The 19,653-nt window shown below is 39.5% G+C and overlaps 2 protein-coding genes across 4 annotated transcripts; one reads left to right on the top strand and one right to left on the bottom strand.

The window, feature by feature from the left end:
* Positions 1-226: 226 nt before the first annotated feature.
* LOC108876077 (integrin-linked protein kinase) lies at positions 227-14,316 on the bottom strand. The gene is made up of 13 exons (XM_018665387.2): positions 14,150-14,316; positions 12,445-12,709; positions 6,260-6,425; positions 4,978-5,073; positions 4,779-4,875; positions 4,576-4,659; positions 4,373-4,458; positions 4,144-4,253; positions 3,787-3,914; positions 3,476-3,597; positions 3,204-3,303; positions 1,911-2,041; positions 227-1,774 (listed from the first exon to the last, which is right to left on the bottom strand). Exons 2-13 carry the CDS (start codon positions 12,531-12,533, stop codon positions 1,625-1,627), a joined length of 1,359 nt encoding a protein of 452 aa, XP_018520903.1. The 5' UTR covers positions 12,534-12,709; positions 14,150-14,316; the 3' UTR covers positions 227-1,624.
* Positions 14,317-14,971: 655 nt separating this feature from the next.
* Positions 14,972-19,637, top strand: rrp8 (ribosomal RNA processing 8). Of its 3 annotated transcripts, XM_018665385.2 has the most exons (8): positions 14,972-15,131; positions 15,221-15,359; positions 15,664-15,931; positions 16,031-16,922; positions 17,978-18,107; positions 18,226-18,332; positions 18,423-18,519; positions 18,985-19,637. In XM_018665385.2, exons 2-8 carry the CDS (start codon positions 15,255-15,257, stop codon positions 19,096-19,098), a joined length of 1,713 nt encoding a protein of 570 aa, XP_018520901.1. In that variant the 5' UTR covers positions 14,972-15,131; positions 15,221-15,254; the 3' UTR covers positions 19,099-19,637. The 3 variants fall into 3 exon arrangements, with proteins under 3 accessions (XP_018520901.1, XP_018520902.1, XP_018520900.1); XM_018665386.2 differs by having other exon boundaries at positions 14,972-15,359; positions 15,667-15,931; XM_018665384.2 differs by having other exon boundaries at positions 14,972-15,359.
* The last annotated feature ends 16 nt before the right edge of the window (positions 19,638-19,653 follow it).

Raw genomic sequence — 19,653 nt, 5'->3', positions numbered from 1 at the left:
TTTCATCATCAACATCTTTTATATTGGCTATAAAATTTCTGATTTCTCTGTTGCTGATTTGACACTTAAATTTGTAAACCCCACAAAACCATCACAAAAGCACTCTTCCCCTCAGAGCTAAAAATGATAATAGAACTTTTTAATATTGATGTTTTGTATCTTGTAGAAAGTGTATGCTTCTCCCAGATTACCCAATAATGTTCAATTCCCATTATAAATCCACACATTCAAGTTTCCCATATTTTTCCTTTTTAATATACTTATATATAAATACATACATTTGTATAAGTCATTTTTAATTTTGGCTTCAACCTGTGATTCAGCACAAACAAGCAAGCTGGTGGAGGCACAGAAATGATGCAGGTAGAAGAAACAACCCATGAGATTGATATAAAGTCTGAAGTAATCCAAAGCCCCAAAATAATAAAAACAAGTGAGAAAACAATGCAATGGTTTAGCAGGATGTTAATACCACCCCTTAATGTCCTGGTCACCTTCTGTGGCAATAGCTTCTGATGTAGCCATACAAGTGGGAGGAAAGGCAGACCACATGCTCCACAACAAAACAACACCTGTACCTAAGATATCCACGAATAGATGACAGTCTGGGTTGCAGTTTTCTTTCCTGATTCTACAAGTATTCAACATAAAAATGATATGAAAATAACACTTGAGTGAAGCACAAATACTTACTGACATCTTGAAACAGGATGACTATACTCTTTGTTTAATAGTATAGGTAGCAGACTTCAAATCATGATAAAACTTAGGTTAAAACCTTTGAAGGGAAAATAATGAAAATGAACTAGATTACAGTAGTAGCTTTGAGTAATCCAGTTAATTAAGTTACATTATAGTAATTAACAAAAGAAAATCAGCAAATTTGCAATGCATCTTAAAGGTCATCTTCCCATAGCAATAATCAATACTTTTTGCTGCACTGAAAAAACAAAAACAAAACAAAACAAAGGCCAGTTTTGAACAGGATACAGTCAGGGTCCAATGCTCAACACAGGCCAAGCTCTACACATCACTATGTCAGCCAAGCTGAATGGCACAACCCTGCTGCAGTACGCACTCTCACGGGCTCATTCACTAATTCATATACATTTTCTCGGTAGTTTCATGTTTAAATGCTTAGTTTCCCACAAGACAAGCTTTTGGTTAATATGGTTTGTTGTTTTTTATTCTAAAGGAGCAGTTACCTTTAAAACTCTAAAACTATAAAAATAAGGCCTTAAATCCACTGAGGAAATGCAGCAGACTGTCATGCTGACCTCCACAGGTTATTCAGTCACTTAAAGAAGATTGTACTCAGTCCACATGATTACAGATTAGAAGATGAACAGTCAATATTAAGCTCCTGCAAAGACAGCATCAGCGGATCAGTGACAAAGATGAGGACACTGATAAAAACGTATTAGCACATTGAAACAAACACAATATAAAAGAAGTGACTGCTGCTGGATTCATCTCAGAAGGCAAAGCTACAGTGGTGTTGAATGCAGCAGTAGAGAGTAGAGTTTAAGGCAATACTGGTAAGCACCACACCACCATATCAGAGAGATATCTGGGGGAAGATATCCAGTAATTCATCTGTCCAGTATAGGGGAGATGAGGTTTTTCACTTGTCCTGCATTTTTTCTAGAATTGGCACAATCATGTCAAACTTAGGCCTCTTCGCTGGGTCTTCGTTCATGCATATCTTCATTAGCTTGCAAATGTGGGGTGAGATGCCAGGGGGGATAGTGGGCCTCAAACCCTCCAAGGCAACCTGAAGGCCAAAACAGACAGACATTACATCCCCTCAAATTTCTATAGATATGTTCTAGAATCAATTAAACTTCTTAAAGTTCTTTCTACCAAGTCTTGCCTCTAAGCTTTATCTGATGAGCCATAATATTACCAACCTTCATGCCTATCTCCATGTTGGATAGGTCAGCAAAGGGAACCTCTCTGGTCACCAGCTCCCACAGCAGGATAGCAAAGCTCCACATGTCTGCCGACCGCCGGTTGATGTCTTCTGGCTTCTTCTGCAGAGCTGGGAACCACAAAGAGCAATGAGTGAAGGTTACATGGATACTGTCTCCCTCTACTTTTGGCAAACACTTCTATTTAAGCACAGGTGAGTATTGAGATAACATCTGCAAGTGTACATTTGGATGTGGAAAGATACAGACTATTAGAACCTCTCCATTAAAGTGGTTTATTATTTAACTCTGGATGGAGCCAGATGTGTAGTCAAATATTAATCCATAAGTTGACATTAACAGGGTTTACATCATATAGGACGCAATTAACCATTTGTCCCACCATGTAGTTTAATAATCATCAGTTCTATCAGTTCTCCATGTGTGGTCATCATAAGAATATTACTTTACATTTTGCATTCATTGTGGTAAACCATGCGACACTAGGTTATTCATAAAGTCATCTAAGAAGCACTTGATAACCACAGCCACCACAGTCCAGTAGGCCTAACCCTAACTCTCTTATTTATCGGCCATATGTTGATATGGAAACCACACCTCATGGATAGAGATTAAGTATCTGGTTCTTCACAAGTGATGCATTAAATAGAGAGTAATTGTTTCTACATTAATAATAATAATAGACATGTAGCTTATTCTGTTAAGAGTATAAATTATATTCAGGATTAAAGTTCACTACATTCATTACTTAAATATGAAAGACAATAGTTTACTTGTTAAACACTTGCTGCTCTTTCCATCCGTTAAATTACAGGTTGTAAATGTTAGAAAGACATCCTTGCTGAAGATAAAGCCTATTGAGATTCTTCACCTTAGCCAAATCTATACATTTGTACCTTATCAACAGCAATGCTCTCAATGTGCTCTCAATTTCATGGCTCACTACCCACTATACCTACACTGTATGTTGTTTCTATGGTAACGGACAGCAACATCTCTTCTCTATCCAATGCAGGCACAGACCATCATGCTTTATACAATCTACTGTAAAATCAAAACCTCATTGCTGCCAAAGTTCCCTGGTTATTTTCACATTTTATAACTGGTTTATGTGTCCATCTTTCTTGGCTTTCACTGTATCTCGAGGGGAAATCAGCTGTAGATTAAATTTGGCTCAGAGACAGTCTAGAGTTCCCCGCATCCATCATTCACGCTCAAGCTTGTGTGGCTTCAGCTGTCACTTTGGATCTGCGCTGTATGAGTGATGCCTACCCTCAGGGGCTACCCATGCGGGCGAGTACATCCTGCCAGGACACTGGAAGGAGAACTTGACGTCTGCCATGCTGATCCTGGCTGTCATATCTTCATCTATCTGTGGAAACAAGAAACATTGAGTGAGATGTCACTTTTAAGTGTAACCGACATCACTTTCTACTTGTATAGTTTTCTGGGCCAACACAGTTTGTTTTAATGGGTCATTTATGTGCAGCAATTGTATAAACTGTGATCAAGAAAGCCATGCTGAAATCACAACATCTTCTTACCATAACACTCTTGCTGTTGAGATAGTGGCGAGGGATCATGGGCTCAAGTGTGTGTAAGAAAGCCATTCCACAAGCAATGTCCAGCGCAAACTTCACTGCCTGTGTCTGGTCCACCACAAAGTCTGAGAGCAGGATGAGGAAGAGATAATGACAGGTTTTCAGCCACTTTGACTCTCACCACATAAAAGGCTGGCAGTCAAATTCCTGCTGCACAGAAAATGATGGCAACAAAATGACAAATGCTTAAGTGTAATAAATCACAAATCTCTCTGGACAAGTACAGACTTTGTGACCAGAGTAGAAGTACTCACTGGTGCCTTCATGCAGCACGTTGTAGAGGGAGCCATAAGGCATCCAGTGTGTGATGATGATGGGGTGAGGGGCGGGAGGAGACTGACATGCTCCCAACATGGGTAGGACATTCGGGTGGGAAAATATCCTTGGATGGAGCCCCAAGAGGGAGGGACACAGGAGAAAGACAGACAAGACAAAAAGAGGCAAATCCACAGAGGATTTGACATAAACAGACGGCTTGTGTGAGATGTAACCCTAACCCCACAAAAGAAATAATAAATAAAGTTTGGTTCAACACAATGCAAACAGACAAATGAGTGACCACAACAGCACAGAACATAGAGGCTGGAGTAAAGACAGGATTAAATAATAACCTGAGTTTGGGATACTCCTCATTGAAGTCCCTGCTTTTCCTTGTGGTCCAGTCACGAACTTTTAGCACCTTAACAACAATTTCATTTCCTTGCCAGCGCCCTTGCCACAGCTACAGACAAGAAATAAATATAGAAAGTGGAGAGTGAATGACATGTACCTTTAACTGACCATTAGCAGTTCTGCACGAATATTCGTCACAATAAAACTATAAAAATGAGTGTGAAGTACCTCTCCTGACTGGTTCTCATTTATTTTAGCAAGGAGAGAGAGCTGTTTGTAGTCAATGCCTGCATGTTTGTTCAAAGTGCCATTGCCTAAAAAACACAAGATGGAGACAAACTTGAGTGACAAGTTAAAGCTAAGACAAAAGCCCCATTATTCATGTGAAATTTAGCACACCACTATTCAGACACAAAAGCTGTGGGACTCACGAGGTCGAGTTCTGGTGGTGCCTTTCCAGAACGAGTCTTTGAAGGGAATTTTTGTCAGGTTCTGTCCCATTTTCTCAGCCTTTTCTGGGTGGTGTAGAAATGAGAAAATCAACACACACCAACAACACACAGACGTGAATGGCTGATGCTAAGATGCACTTAAACCTGGTGCAATAATCAGCTGTAATGCACAGATGGGATACCTCTGAGAAGTTCACGCAGATGAGGTTTGGCTTTGTCCAGAGGAGTTTCCCCATATTTGTTACAGATGCTCACCAGAGCCCCATTAGTCACAAGGTCCTGGGAGAGAGTCAAGAGTGATTTCAGTGACATTTCCATGATTCTCATGATATGAATTGACACATAAGCCTCTTCTATAACACCACCAGGGGGTGCACTAACCTCAGCCACTTGGTCTTGGCCCCAGAAGCAGGCATAATGCAGTGGTGTGTTCCCGTGTTCATTGGCTGCATTTGTGTCCGCTTTGCACTGGATCAGCTAAAAGAAGGGGAAACAAGGGATTATATGTGAAACAAGGCTGGTCAGATCTTGTTTGGGCTGTATACAGGGATGAGTGTTACTGCTGCCAAAAAAAATCATGCAAGTGTGTCTCGCCTGTAGACACATACCAGAGGTATTGAGACATGACTAATATTAAACGCAATAGCTGCCTGGCAGCTATTCTAAATCAGACACCATGCAGCAGAAACCTCATGTTATGGCAACAGTACTGTATACAACACTGACATACAGATTATCTTTCTTTGTTTGTTTTTTGATTTCATTCATGGACAAACATTAATACCTTCGGACACAATTATAGACAGGTCACTTTGTGTTTCTCTGCCATCAAAGGCTGTTAAATTCACAGCCACATGCCAAACTGCATATTGTAGCTCCAATAGTGGATTATAAACCTTTTAAACAGCCATGAGATGTCCCTTAAAAGAACCACAGTGGAGAGCTGTGAGCAAGTCTTTTTATGCTGAATAGGAGCTTGTGCATCAGTGAATGATGGTCTGAACAAGCTCCCTGTAATGCAGCTACTGACTGCGCACACACTTTGCCTTTAAATAGTCAATTATTTGGACTTATTTTAATTGGTCAAAAATAGATTCATCCTGCAGTTGATGTACTTGTCTTATTGTCCAGTCTGCTAAGGATATCTTTGACAAATAAGAGAGCAAATCGACTCTCCCAGAATAAATAAAGGATTAATAAACAATAAACATTAAACTTATCACCTCCTTCACATCATAAATTACTCTGTTCTTCCCCTAACAAGTGTAGTAGTAGATAGGTTAGCCCTCCCTTTAGTTTGAAATTGCTGATAATAAAACTGCAAGAACAGACAAGATCATATTTGTGACTGCTGTTCAGATGATATCATTTTAGGTTTCATAATATCCTGTGTTTATGAAGCAAATTTAAAGAGATACATCAACATTTTGGTCAGTGAAATTTGAAAACCTGTATGCGAAGGAGGGATTAGTGTCCATACATAAACAAACATTAAGTGGAATCACACTGCAATTGAGAAAACAGACCATAAATAGTAATAATCAGTCATTTTCTAATGACAGGGAGGTAGCAAAAAATACTTTTACTGTGGAGATACAGGAAGACTAAAGCACCCAGGAAGACACCTTTTCCAGCTGTGCTCCAGTGTTTACAAGAACCTCACCTTTCCCACAATGTCTCGATGTCCATGGCTAGAGGCCAGGTGCAGAGGCGTGTCGTCTCCACGATTCATGACATTAATGCGAGCTCCTCTCATGATGAGCATGTCCACCACGCTGGAGCGGCCTTCCCTGCAAGCCCAGTGGAGAGGGCTGAAGCCGTGGTCATCTCTACACACAGAGAGAGAGAGCAAGAGAGGAGCATTCACATTCAGCACAGGCAACACAAAGACCTTCAGCACAGCAAGAACTTAGATTAACTGCAGAACAGGCAGGAAAGTATGACTCGAGGGAGAAAGAAACTTCAGTCCCCGGGTTACCCACATGTAGTTTTTCCCAGCAAACAACTCTGTGCCATAACTGGAACAAGGCCAAGTGGTACAAAGTGGGACTGAGTTTTGGAGGGTATGTGGTTTGCTTTAATAATCAAAATATCACTTGGTGGTGAAAACATAAAACATATAGTTGTGCGATTTCCTGGTTTCCTGGTTTTTGAAGTGAAAAGAAGTGAATACAGTCCCTGTAGTTAACAGACATTAAACAGTGAACTGTTTTTTTTTCCAAGTATTAATGCTTAAAAAAAAAAACCTTAACAGTAATTGTGGCATGTCCAAAAATTGTCAGTGCTCAGAAAGTAAGATGTTCTTTTCATCAAATGCTGCACTTTTTTTCTGAATACATCTGTCCACAGCACTTGTTTCCAATATGACTTTGGTTTATCCAGATGCTGCTTTGCAGACTTCAGATGTTGACTTTTGTGGTAAGGTCGCATTTATCTGAGTGCATTTATCTGAAACTGCAGCTTTTAGTTGTTTTAGGCAGTTAAATGCTGAGTTCCCTTGGCGAGATGTGGGAGGGTATTATGAAAATTTCTTTTGCACTGTCATTTCATTTCTCCCTCTAAAAAGGAAGTTAATGCAACTCAGACTGAGACAACAGCTAATAGGCCCCTGGCACTCATCATTCCTCTTTGTCTCAGTGACACTGGCAGCGACACATGTAGGACAATGGCCTCGATGACATGCCAGAGTGACTAATGGTGTACCTCCTCAGAGAAAGAGATAAAGACTGAGAGATCAAGACACAGCAAGAGCTGAGTGACAGTGTCTCAATCAGGAAAAGGCTGAAAGACAAACTATAGGCCGACTGTTTCCTACAGTCCTTATAAGGGCCAGTGAGACTTCCTTAAGCAGCGCTGCACATGTATACACTCCAGCTGCTGTTTGTGATTGCGTCATTCTTCATTTCTCTGCCATCCCTCCCTGACCGTGGTCACCTTTTCCCCTCATACAAAGTTTCCTCCCTCTGCAGAGTCTCTTCCCTCCCCTGTCTTCTCATTCAACTCTGTCCTCCTTGTCTCAGTTTCAATAAAACAAATGGACTGTGCTGGTGATACACTCCACTTTCCATTCACTTTACTATTCCATGTGTGCTTCACGGTTCGTGCCAAGACACTACACAATCCCCCCGTTAGTAAAGTTATGCACTTATTCTGAAATTACGAGTAGGCAGACAGTATAATAATGCAATCTGAGAACTGAGGGAGTATTATGAATCTGCAGGAATTTGAACCCTCTGCCCCCCCCACCATCAATTCACTGGCTTGTATTCACACATCCTGCAGAGCTCGGCTCAAAACAGCATCAACGGCCCCACAGAGACCCTCAGTCCCACAACACACATCAGTCTGTGCATCTGGGTGACCTGCTGCAGTCACACCAGATCTGCTCCCAGTGCAATCAGTCCTCTCAGACCAAAAGGGCAAATCCTAAAAACTAATTAGTCTAAGCTTATGGGAGAAAACTCTCCACAGACTCACTTACTATGATTTTATTAGTTTTCTGTGCTAAGCTTGAGTCTGTTTAGCAGAGAAGGTGAGAACTTCCTCTCAAGAGCGCACATGAACAGAAATATCACCCTGCTTATCTGTATTAGCTTAAGATTCATAAATGAATCTGTGTAGTTTACATAGCTGATTAATTGTTGAAGGATTTTATCTACTAAAAGCTCCAGTTTTCTTTGGATCCAGCTTTTCCAAAGGGAGGATTTTCTGCTTTGCTCTGTTATATATCATTGTTAACTGACTTATCTTTGAGTTTGAATGAGCTGTTTGGACAAAATTAGATATTAGAAGATGTTGCCTTGATCTCCGTGTAACTCAAAACCGCTCAAAAGGCAGTAAATTTGAAATGGGAACATAAAACATATTGCTTCAGCAATTTTGTGTGCCCAATGCGCAATAGTCCAATTTTACAGGATGCAATAAAATGATCAAATCATACAATGTATAATCCTTTTTATTATGAACAGAAAATAAAAAGCAAAGCTAAACTAGTCTAGTCCTTTGAAATATAACATAATTTAGCTGAATTTAATTACACTTTGCTTACTGGTTTTGTAGGCACATACTGCTGACACAGCAAATGACTGATGACAGTAATTCTCAGAACGCCTTGATTTATTTAACATTCAACATTAACAATAAAAAAAAGAATAAGAATTTTTCAGAGGGTTTTTACATTACATCTATTCTAATTTCATTTCATCTTCAAATTGAGCAATGATTATTTGTTATAAACAGAGACAAGGGACTCCAGTCCACCTAAAACTGATGAAAATGTACTTTTGTGGCGATGCCAAGTGAGACTCAGCCCTCTGGTTTCAGTGAGTGTATTTTCTATTCAGGGACACTTTTTATAGGGATGGATTTTCCCTTTAAGCTAGCTTCATCCACACAACCCAAAGGCACTTGAGTGCCAGGGTTTTCTTCTGCTCACCCCCTCCACACTGGCTGTGGTAATTTATTTCAGGCACTTCCACCTGCCAACAGAGCTCAGTTTTAGCAGACGGAAAAGCCAGAGGAAGCGCCCCTGTCTGCACCCTGTATGTTTCTGGCCCGACATCCCCGCCAGGTCAAATAACAGGCCTCAGATGAGGGAAAACGAATTCACAGAAACACCTAAGAAATGATAAGAACATCCAGAAGAAGTGGAATAAAGAAATTCCCCAAGACTTTGTATCTGAGAAATAGGACTGCCACTTCTGCTCTTTAAAGAGGGTGATGCAACAATGTTTTTGTGTCTATCTACAGTCATGAATAGCATTAAGCAGAAGAGATGGGCATATATCTACTCTAACTACAAATACTGTGGCCCAGAGGGATGCACAATACCTGTGCATAAACTATCCTTAGAAAAATGTAAAATTAAATCATTATTGGTCTGACTTTCAGCTGATAGTTAAGTCGAACACTGTCTGCTTGCTGCAGACTCACAATGCTGCTCTCACCAATATATGACATCAGTACTCACCCTGTAAATCTACTTCCTTCCTCTCTCAACCCTAACAACATATAAAAATAAATGCTGTCCTATTGTCAGTAACAATCATGAGTGAAAAGGAGACTGCTCCGCTCAAATTATTTTTCACACATGTATGGGGCTTCTTTTGGACATACATGTCTAGGTGGCTAAACACAGTTAGCCTTCAAAGCCATGATTACACACTTGCAAGCCAAAGAAACCATACAAGCAGAGGTTTTCCATTGGAAACCAAACACAGCATACAATGGGGCACTGTGAGGAATGGAGGTTGGGCTCAAGGCCTCATTAACCTTAAATTTGTAATTAATACTACTTTCTTACAATTACGGCAACAACAAACAACTATTTTCATCATTGTTTAATATGACAACTATTTTCTCAGTTAATACATCAACTGCTTTCCCTTGTGATGTATGATCGTACGCTGATTTTCTTTGGGCTTTGGCTTGATGTTCGGACAAAACCAAGAACCTAAAGACATCACCTGGGGCTCTGGGAAAATATCATGGATGTTTTAACCATTATCTGACATTTTATAGACATAATTATATATATTACTATCAATTATCCGAGGAAATAATCAAAATAATCCTCAATTGGAGCCCTCGACTGACCGTTTCAGCTCATATAACTAATATTTATTATCCTCCATAGCTGATTTTCAACACAGAACTATAACTCTCTAAGTAAAATGTCTTCAGAGAATACCAGAGATGATGACTATACTGTAAACATTTGGGAGAACTTGCTTTAAACTTTGCAATTAACTTGTGTAAACTTTGAGGAAATGTTGAGGGGAAATGAGCAGTGCTATCTAATACCACTGGGAGATGAATACCAGAAGCATATCAGTGGAGGAGGGGAAGGTGACGTGCTCTACTATAGCTTACTGTGCATTCCTCTTTTAAGAAAAAAAAAATCTCTGTCCTGACACATATAACTCTTCCTGTCCTGCCCACTACAATAATCTCCTCCCCCTCTCTCTCAGTTTTGGTAGGTGGTAGACAGTTCCCTGAAGGCCTGTGTGTTATTCCTTGTAAGGAGATTCAGCATTCCACAACTATTCTCTGCCTGAGAGTTACATCAGTATAAACACACCGTCATCAAATAGTACAGAACATATTATAGAGAGGATCTGATAGGATGAGATACAGCAGGTTTACTAATATATATATGGAAAGGGAAGAACTAGAAGTTCTGCAGGGAAATGAAAAGCCAAGAATAAATGTGTTTCACCCACTAGGGGAGATAAATCAACCAGAAAAGGGAACTTGACATGTAATCAGCTAATGGATGAGTCACGTGTTGGGATGCATGTAGCCATACTGGCTCCATGAAATCATACTAGTCTCACAACAGTCAGAACATTAAAAAAAAATAAAGGAAAAACTGAGCAAACAAGAAGTCAATACAGATATAGAGAAGACAAAATCTCTTAATTTCTGCACAATCAGAAAAAGGCTAAGAAGACTGACTTTAGCATTTTGCATGTGCATATATATATATATATATATATATATATATATATATATACTACACATTATTACACTATAACTCATTTTAAAAATTTTAAGATTGTAACAAAGGTAGGAATTAAAGCCTTTTTGCCTAGAGTCATCTGTGCTCCAGTTTTCAGATTCTATCTTATTATTAAAAGATCTGATTACCAGTCTGTTTCTATCAGAGCTTTGCCTCTTAAACAAAAACATGGTTCGCTTCGCTCAATTACTACATGTGACACTGAGTATCTATGTTCAACTTTGAAAATGTAAAGGCTTTTTTTAACTGTTTACTCTGATTACTGTTCCAGAGACCCACTGGTCTCTGCAAATTAATCAGTATAAAACACAGTTCAACTACTTGACTCTTAACATAAACGTACTAAAACATAGGAAAATGGACGAAAAGAGAGCAGCTTCCAAGGTCCACAGTCATTATAATTAAACAGAATAATTCAGTCTGTCTTTGCTTGCTTTGAAAACAAATACCAGTGGTTTAAGTCTAGAGGACTCCAAAATCCAAAAACGTCCTGGGTGGCCATCACAACTTGACTAGCGAGCTCTGCCAAGTTTTTCTTAACAGTGTCATCTGAGGATACAAAAGAGGCTCAGGACTGACTGATCTAGAGTAATTATCAGACGGATAAAACATGTCAAATTTCACAGAGGCCTGTAGTATTCTCTGCAGCTACATCTTGTACTACTATGGCCCCACAGATGTCCAGTCTTTTTGTTGGAGTCTGAATTTGCTGCAACAACTGCAAGCGTGACTAACTCTACCATCACTGCATGCTTCCTGTCCAACATCAGGCTTTAGAATTATTCTGCTGGCATTCTGGACATAAACATGTGCCCACAAGGAAATGGGTTCAATCTCGGGCCACGATCTCGCTGGGGGCTGAAAAGGCAGGCTCTCAGCCTGCATGATGCTACATTTAAGGAAAACAATGACAGTGTAGTGTCAATGATGTTGCCTTGAGATCCTGATTCATGTTAACCAGTATCACATATTCATGTTGTGGCAAGTCTCTTGCAGTAAACTACAATTGCGCAAAAGCAACAAATGCTTGAAAATGAAGGCAGAAGAGAGGTAAGCAGTAAACTCATGACTCTTAACTAGAGTCTGTTACACTGTACAGAAACTTTCTAATGATTCTCCAGTCTGTATAGATAATTTGTTTAAGAGGATAACAAGATATTTAAGCCGTAAGCCACATTTTCACATCATTAGTGACAACAAGAGCCAGCTAATAAAAAGTACATTTTTATTGCATTGGATTACCCATGGATAGAAGTGATTTTCAAAGTCTGGATTCCATTATCATCCCACTAACAAGAAGATGTATAAATAAATAAACCTTGGCTCACCCTTGGTTGAGGTCATTCTCTGTATTATCCAACCATAAGCGAACTGCTACTGCATTGCCTTCCCGGCACTGCGTAAAGATGTCATCCATTTTGGCTGGAGTGTTCTTGTTCTCTTAAGGTGCACCCGTGGAAGCAGATGCAGAACTAAACTGGGGCAGTTGAGAGAGGTGGCCCGAGGGATTCAGGAGAGTCTTGGTCAGCATCAGTCCCTCATCTGGGACAGTGAGGGACACAATGGGAAATGCTCAATGGTACTCCAGAAACCCTGGGAAAAAAGGGACACAAACAGGGAAACTGCTCTGTTAAAACACTTTTCTACCAGTGCGACCTCTTTCCAGGTATATACTTTTGCATTTGATCCAGTTGCACAAACCCAAAAAGAAGAAAGCCAAGCAACAAAAAAAAACCTTTGTAGTGAGTAACCTTATCCATCTTAGTAATACTGGGTGGATATGCAGATTACAGCACTGTGACTCACAACACTTGGCTGTGACTAGCACTCTGTGCACCAAGGTAGATAAATATTTTTATCCAGTGTCATGTTGTCATGTTAATTTCTGTACTTCCTTGCAGTCCAAATCAGTACTGAAACAAGTATTTGACTGATTGGCTGGTTTATTGTCAGAATATGTAGTTGTGATTTTTATAATATAATTAAGAAATAATTAAAGTCATTTGTTAATCAAAGATATGAAACATTAACAACTTCTAGCTTCTCAGTTCTAAGGATTTCCTGCTTTTCTGTGTCTTAAGTGACACTGAACTAAAAAATACCATCAGAGAGACAAAATAAGCAATCTAAAGATGTCATGTTGAGCTTTTGTAAATTCTGATGGGAATTTCCCCCTAATTTTCTGTCTTTTTATGGATCAAATGATTCATCAAGATGAGATTAGCTGATGTGAAATAATGGTTATTTTCATCCCTAATTTGATCACCAAAGTGTAAAAAAGTATCTTAATAAACTCTGGGGGGATCTGGAGAGAGAAGGACATACTTCCACCTCTCATATTTCACACAGCATGAACTAGGATGAAATTATTTGTTGGTTATATTACAAAAACATAATAGCAACAGATGGTGATAGGGTTAACAAATAAGTCATGGCACTAGCAAAGAAGCAGGACGACAAATTAGTATTTTAATTACATCACCAGTTAATGAAGAAATACATGTCTGAATAAGCCAAAAACTGAAGTGTGTGGCAGATGACAATAAAACTATAGCTGCAGGCCAACTTAGCATAACACTGATCCTTATTTTAAATAAATGGGACTTTGAGGGTGATTTAATTTTTCATTCACTATATATGCAGTTAGCATACACACTGCAACAATCTGGACTAACAGTAATTAGTTCATCGGTAACAATTAACAGCAGCCTGACTAGCTGCGCTGCTATCTGGCTAACACAGGGAACAGCTCATGTGAGTTAGCTGGTTATCCCTTCAGCTCCTGACAAGGTGCCACGCTCTGCTTTCAATGCAGTACATGAAACAAAAATGACTCTACTAGCTTCACATACAAACCAGCATCCTCTGGTTGACTAAATGAGCCAGAGGCATTTTCTTTGCTAACAAGCTAACCAACTAACCTGACGCCGCGGGCTGTCTCTCTCATTTGACGCTGAATGACTGAGAATGACACAGAAACCCGTTGTATCGTAGTTTGAGCAGTTCAAACTGAAAAATAAACGACAAACCTACCAGATATATTCGCCTGTTCCGGTGTTATGCAGTTAGAAAGCAGAAGTTATTAGCAGCGTTGTGTTGTCTCCAGTGTACTGAATGTTGGGGGACGTCCACACCCTCACCGCCACCGCCGCCGTACGTGAGAGAAGAGACAGAGCGTCCGTCCGCCCCCTACAGGCGACAGAGACAACTACACGACGACAAAATATTCACCGCCGCGGGTCATGTTTTATCACTAGTCAAAGATTAGAGAAGCCTCAAAACTGAAAACAGATTTGTGTATTAGAACGTTGTTTTTCCTTCCTTCCTCTCCCATTAATCATCTAACGACCCCTCAGATTTTTTCTGGTGTCCCTGTCTATGAAACTGTATATTAAGTAGTTAAACTAGCTCCACCTCCAGTAGCTACAACAGTAACATGCTGCATACAGACCGAGGCTTCAGTATTAATAATCTAATGATGTCATATATGATAATTTATCAGTCAAAGGTAATTCTGCAAAGTAATAGCTAAAGTGGTAAAGTTACAATTCATTCATTCATTCATTCATTCATTCATTCTCAAATAGGTAATAGGCGACCATTTCAGACAGCTTCATATTTGGTAATTAACTGATAATGATTCTGCAGCTACTAGCAATAATGATAACATTATTATTATTATTATTATTATTATTATTATTATTATTATTATTATTATTGACTTTAGTACCATACAAACTGAATGAAAACAGAACATTTAGGTTCATCTATGGTTGTAGTTTCCAATATCGCCATGGAAAACTTCGTCTCCCATAAATCTCTGGTGTGCTTACATCATCCACATGCGCCTGTACTCCTGTTTTGCTTCTCTCACGCGCATGAGACTACCCAACGTGGCTTTTTGCTTTTGACAAGAGCTCATTCTAGGTATTAAATGTAGCTACACATTTATTAAATAAAACATTTGGTGTATGAACATCAAGGCAACGAGCTGTTTGAAGTGAATGAGTGACTGGTGAGTAAGTGGATCAGCAGAGTTGACGTGTTGATAGGGAAAAAAGAGACCCTGGCAGGGTTTTCCTGATCACTAGCAGTGTTTTACAGAGGTGTATGTGTTCCTTACATTCCACGGAGAAACATGTTTAATGAGGATGAAGACTGGAGTGATGAACAAGACGCTCAAATCCAGAGTAAAACTGTCCTCAAAAACACCCAGAAGGCGAACAACAATACAAATGTCAAGGTAAAACAAAATTCAGTTTGTTTTCCTACTGCAAGCAAATTGTATTGATATGTATGTCTGGGTAATGTCATTTTACTGTATTATCTTTTTGTGTGGCTGTAAGTAACAATGAATTTTCTTAATTGATTAATCTGTTGATAATTTTTTCTTATTAACCGATTCATTGTTTAGTCCATGAAATTCACTTATTAAATTAATTTGGCACCATATCTTGATACAATTTTGCCTTAATACTCTGCCCAACATCAACCTACACATTGTTTACTTAAAAACTAATTGTTTGAACTGAATCTATTCCCTGGAGCAGTCCAAGGTTGTTGGTAAAAAGAGCCTGCTGCGGACCCTTCAGACACTGGGATCAGTACCAGAGTGGAAGAGTGACGACCACCAACGGGACAGTGACAGTGACAGTGAGGCAGAAACAGCTCCGTCTCACACCAAGAAAAAGAAGAAGAGAAGGAAAAGGAGAAAACATGCAGAGACATCAGAGGAGCAGCAAGAGAACGGAGGCTTAAATCAGAGCGTCGAGGAGAAACCTGCAGCAAAAAAGAGAAGCAAAGACAACAAATTTGGTAAGTGTTGTGTGGAGTGGATGTAGAGTATTAATAAACATTTCATGGATTCAGAAACAGAACAGTGCTGATTTAAGTTTGTTTTCTTTCTTCTGAAAGGGGCCATGAAGGTGAAAACCACATCTGCAGGCGAGACAAAGGATGAAGAAATGACAAAGTCCGCAAAGATGAAAGTAAACAAACCCAAGAGCACAGAAGGGCTGAGCAGAAAACAATGGAAAAACAAAATGAAGAACAAGAGGAGATGTAAAAATAAATACCGCCAGAATAAGCCTGAGGAGGACGAGAAAAGAAAAGCAGAATCTGCAGATAAACACAAGCCAGAGGAAGAAGTCAAAACAGATTCATATAGCAACAACAACAGTGGAGCAATCACTCAGACAGCAGCCCAGAGAAAGAAAAAAGAAAAGGGAGATAAAGCGCAGAAAAGGCAAAAGACTGAGGGGGACACTGATGTTTCCTGTGCATCAGAAAAACAAACACAGAAAGAGGAAAAGCATCTGTTTGAAAAAGAGAAAAAAACAAAGGGTGGCAATGGTGAAAAGGGAGCAAGTGAAACTTCTGCTGACGGACATGAAGCTGAGGTGAAGATCACAGGTGGTCAGCAGAAGTTACCTGTGAAAAGACAGAATCCTGAACTGAGCAAAGAACAGAGTCTGAAGAGAGAGAAGCTGCGGAAAATGCTCCACAGCCGGGAAACAGACAGACAAGAGAATCCTGCAGAACAGAAAGACGAGCCGGCAGCAGTAGAAGAACAAGAGGTGAAACTGGACCGCTCTGCCTCCCTCAGGTCCCGCATGGAGCAGCGCTTGGAGTCTGCCCGATTCCGCTACATTAATGAGGTTTTGTACAGCACGTCCAGCGGCGAGGCGAAGCGTATGTTCAGGCAGGATCCGCAGGCTTTCTGGATATACCACAGAGGATACACTGCACAAGTTCAGAGGTGGCCAGCCAATCCAGTGGACACCATCATCTCCTACATCCAGCAAAAGTGAGATATCCTCAGTTGTTGCTGTAAATCAGCATTTTGCATGTTAATTCTCCATTTGTGATTTCTTAAGTTTCCCTGAGGAAGGCAAAAAAATCAAACGATAGTACATATAACGAAATGGTTTACGATCCAAAATCTGTTTACTAGGTTTTTAGAGCTCTCAAACGCACGCTCATGGTCTTCAATGATTGTGTCCACACATGACTTAAAAGTAGAACATAGGTCACGTCATAATATGACCCACGTTAATGACAACTTGAAATTGAAGTCTAACACTTAGTTCACATGAGGACACTTTAACCAGCTCCATGCTCAGTGAAAGAGAGCTAGTAAGGGAACCTTTGACTTTAGATTATTTTATGAAATATATGACAGTAAAGCCTGACCTCTCAAGATCTGAGTGTCTGAAATAACTGCTTGATTTCAGAACTCAACTTGTAAATATTCAACATACACGTTTGATAGTGATTTTCCATCCTAGTTCAGCTATGTTGAAAGAAATCAGTTTGTTTGCTCACATCCATTGGTGTTTGTTGGACAACCAAACACATAGCAAATTACAGGTCACAAAATTCACATTTAAATTCGGTGTGTGATGATGGAGTCACTATTTAATACATTTTCATCACAGCAACAGTAAGTCATGACTGGGAATGAATTTTCCATTTTTAGATAAATTTCCTCAGGAATAAGACATTCTTCACATTTCCTCTTGTCTGAAGCTCCCATTACAGACATCATTTAACCGCTGTAAATAGTAAATATATTACATTACAAGACACTCTGACAGCGAGCGAGTCCCGCAGGAGATAATGCTGCACTGTGGGTGTATAATTAATGCTTCAGTTAACTGCTGTGAGAAGATGGCCTTGTTGGCATCAGCGGTTTGGGTGAAGATGAAATCCTGTAGCAAACTGGTTGGATGTTTGTTGTCCTGTTGACTTCAGATCTGCCTCGGTTCTGTGTAGATAGTAACTAAGCATTCGTTCAGAGGTGAAATGTTCCTTTCAGTTTGATATGCTCTGATTGTAAACACATCTATCTTTTGTTTTCAGACCGTCCTCTCTGGTGGTTGCAGACTTTGGTTGCGGTGACTGTAAAATAGCGCGCAATGTGAAGAACAAAGTGCACAGCTTTGACCTGGCAGCTACCTGTGAACTTGTTACAGTCTGTGACATGGCTAATGTGAGTGTGGGCTTTGTAGGTTTTCTGCTCTAATAATATAATTAATGATACTTTTAAATGTACCTTTCCTCTGGGAGTGTTACAATAAAACAAAATAAAACGCATTCTGTCTGTGCAGGTGCCGCTTCGTGACAGCTCCGTGGACATCGCAGTGTTCTGCCTTTCTCTCATGGGGACCAACCTGGCAGATTTTTTAGCAGAGGCCAATCGAGTCTTAAAAATGGGGTAAAAGATGGAACACAGATTCAGAATATGCATGTTAAGTTTGTACATTTACTATACTGTGTATCTAACTGCTTTATGTAATTATTGCAGGGGTGTCCTTAAAATAGCAGAGGTGGCGAGTAGATTTGACAACGTCCGGAGCTTCATCACTGCGCTGGCAAGTCTGGGATTCAAGATGGTCTCCAAGGTGAGGCAACAGACAAGATGACATCAGTTTACAGGGAAAGAGAGACATGTTCTTTTTTGTCTACCTTCCTTAAAACACTATCAAAATTTGAAACAAAAATATAGAAACAGCATTTATTGTGAGTACAGGTATCGTAATTTTAGATTCTTTTCAAGAGGTCTGTTTTCTCAAAGAGAGAGTACGTAGCTGGCAGCTACATCTTTTATAATTTATTGCAAGTGGCTGTGGTGCTGTGGGCAGGAAACCTCAGGTTGAGCAGAATATTCAGGAAACTGGTTTATTGTTGACAACAGAGACTTTGTAATGTATCAAAGATAGATGAACATCACGTAAACAGCTCAACCTGAGCTTTAACCAAATGATAGCCAGTGGTTACGTTACTAAAGTTAGCCTGTACATAATACATCCACCCAGTGACTGCTCTCATGTAAAGACTGACTGGTGTTTTGTCTCTTTTGTCTTTAGGATACTGAGAATACTCATTTCTACTCCTTTGAATTTGTGAAGACGGGAGATTCTCCAGAAACTGTTAAGAAATTTGGACTTCAGTTGAAGCCCTGTGTGTACAAGAAAAGATGAGGAAGTTAGAGAACTGCATAAAAGTGTATATGTGTAACATTTTTTCACATAATTTTTCTGTTAATATCAGTGGACTATACATGTTAAGTTCTGTGGGGGTTTTAACGCAGCACAAAGCTGTACACTTTTATTTAAATGTATCATATTCTTTTGATACATTTTTGTCTACAGATTTCAACATAGTTGAATTATGTGCATCATATGTACATGATTTTGTTTTTCATATAATAAAATTGTCTGTGATTATGTGCCAACAGCATTTAAGTGCATGCAGTCTCCAAGCTGTTACCACTCAGGTTGAACTTACTTTTTAGTTCCTTCTCTCTGGTTGGAGTTGTGTGCTGTATGTGTTGCCAAGTTAAAGGTGAAACCTACATACACAGCTACATGGCACACTGGGTATACTCTGCTAATTTAGGCAGTTTTATTAAGAAGACAAGTCATGTAAATGTTAAGATTGTTGTATGGAAAAAAAACCTGAAAAATATTTAGAATGTGTCATGGTTAATGATGGCAAATACAAACTTTTTAAAATTAAATTGCTGGTGTGTGTGT

This window comes from Lates calcarifer, linkage group LG21 (assembly GCF_001640805.2).
Source record: "Lates calcarifer isolate ASB-BC8 linkage group LG21, TLL_Latcal_v3, whole genome shotgun sequence".
NCBI lineage: Eukaryota > Metazoa > Chordata > Actinopteri > Centropomidae > Lates > Lates calcarifer.
Note: the sequence above shows the minus strand (reverse complement) of the source record. Positions and strands in the feature narration are given on the sequence as shown.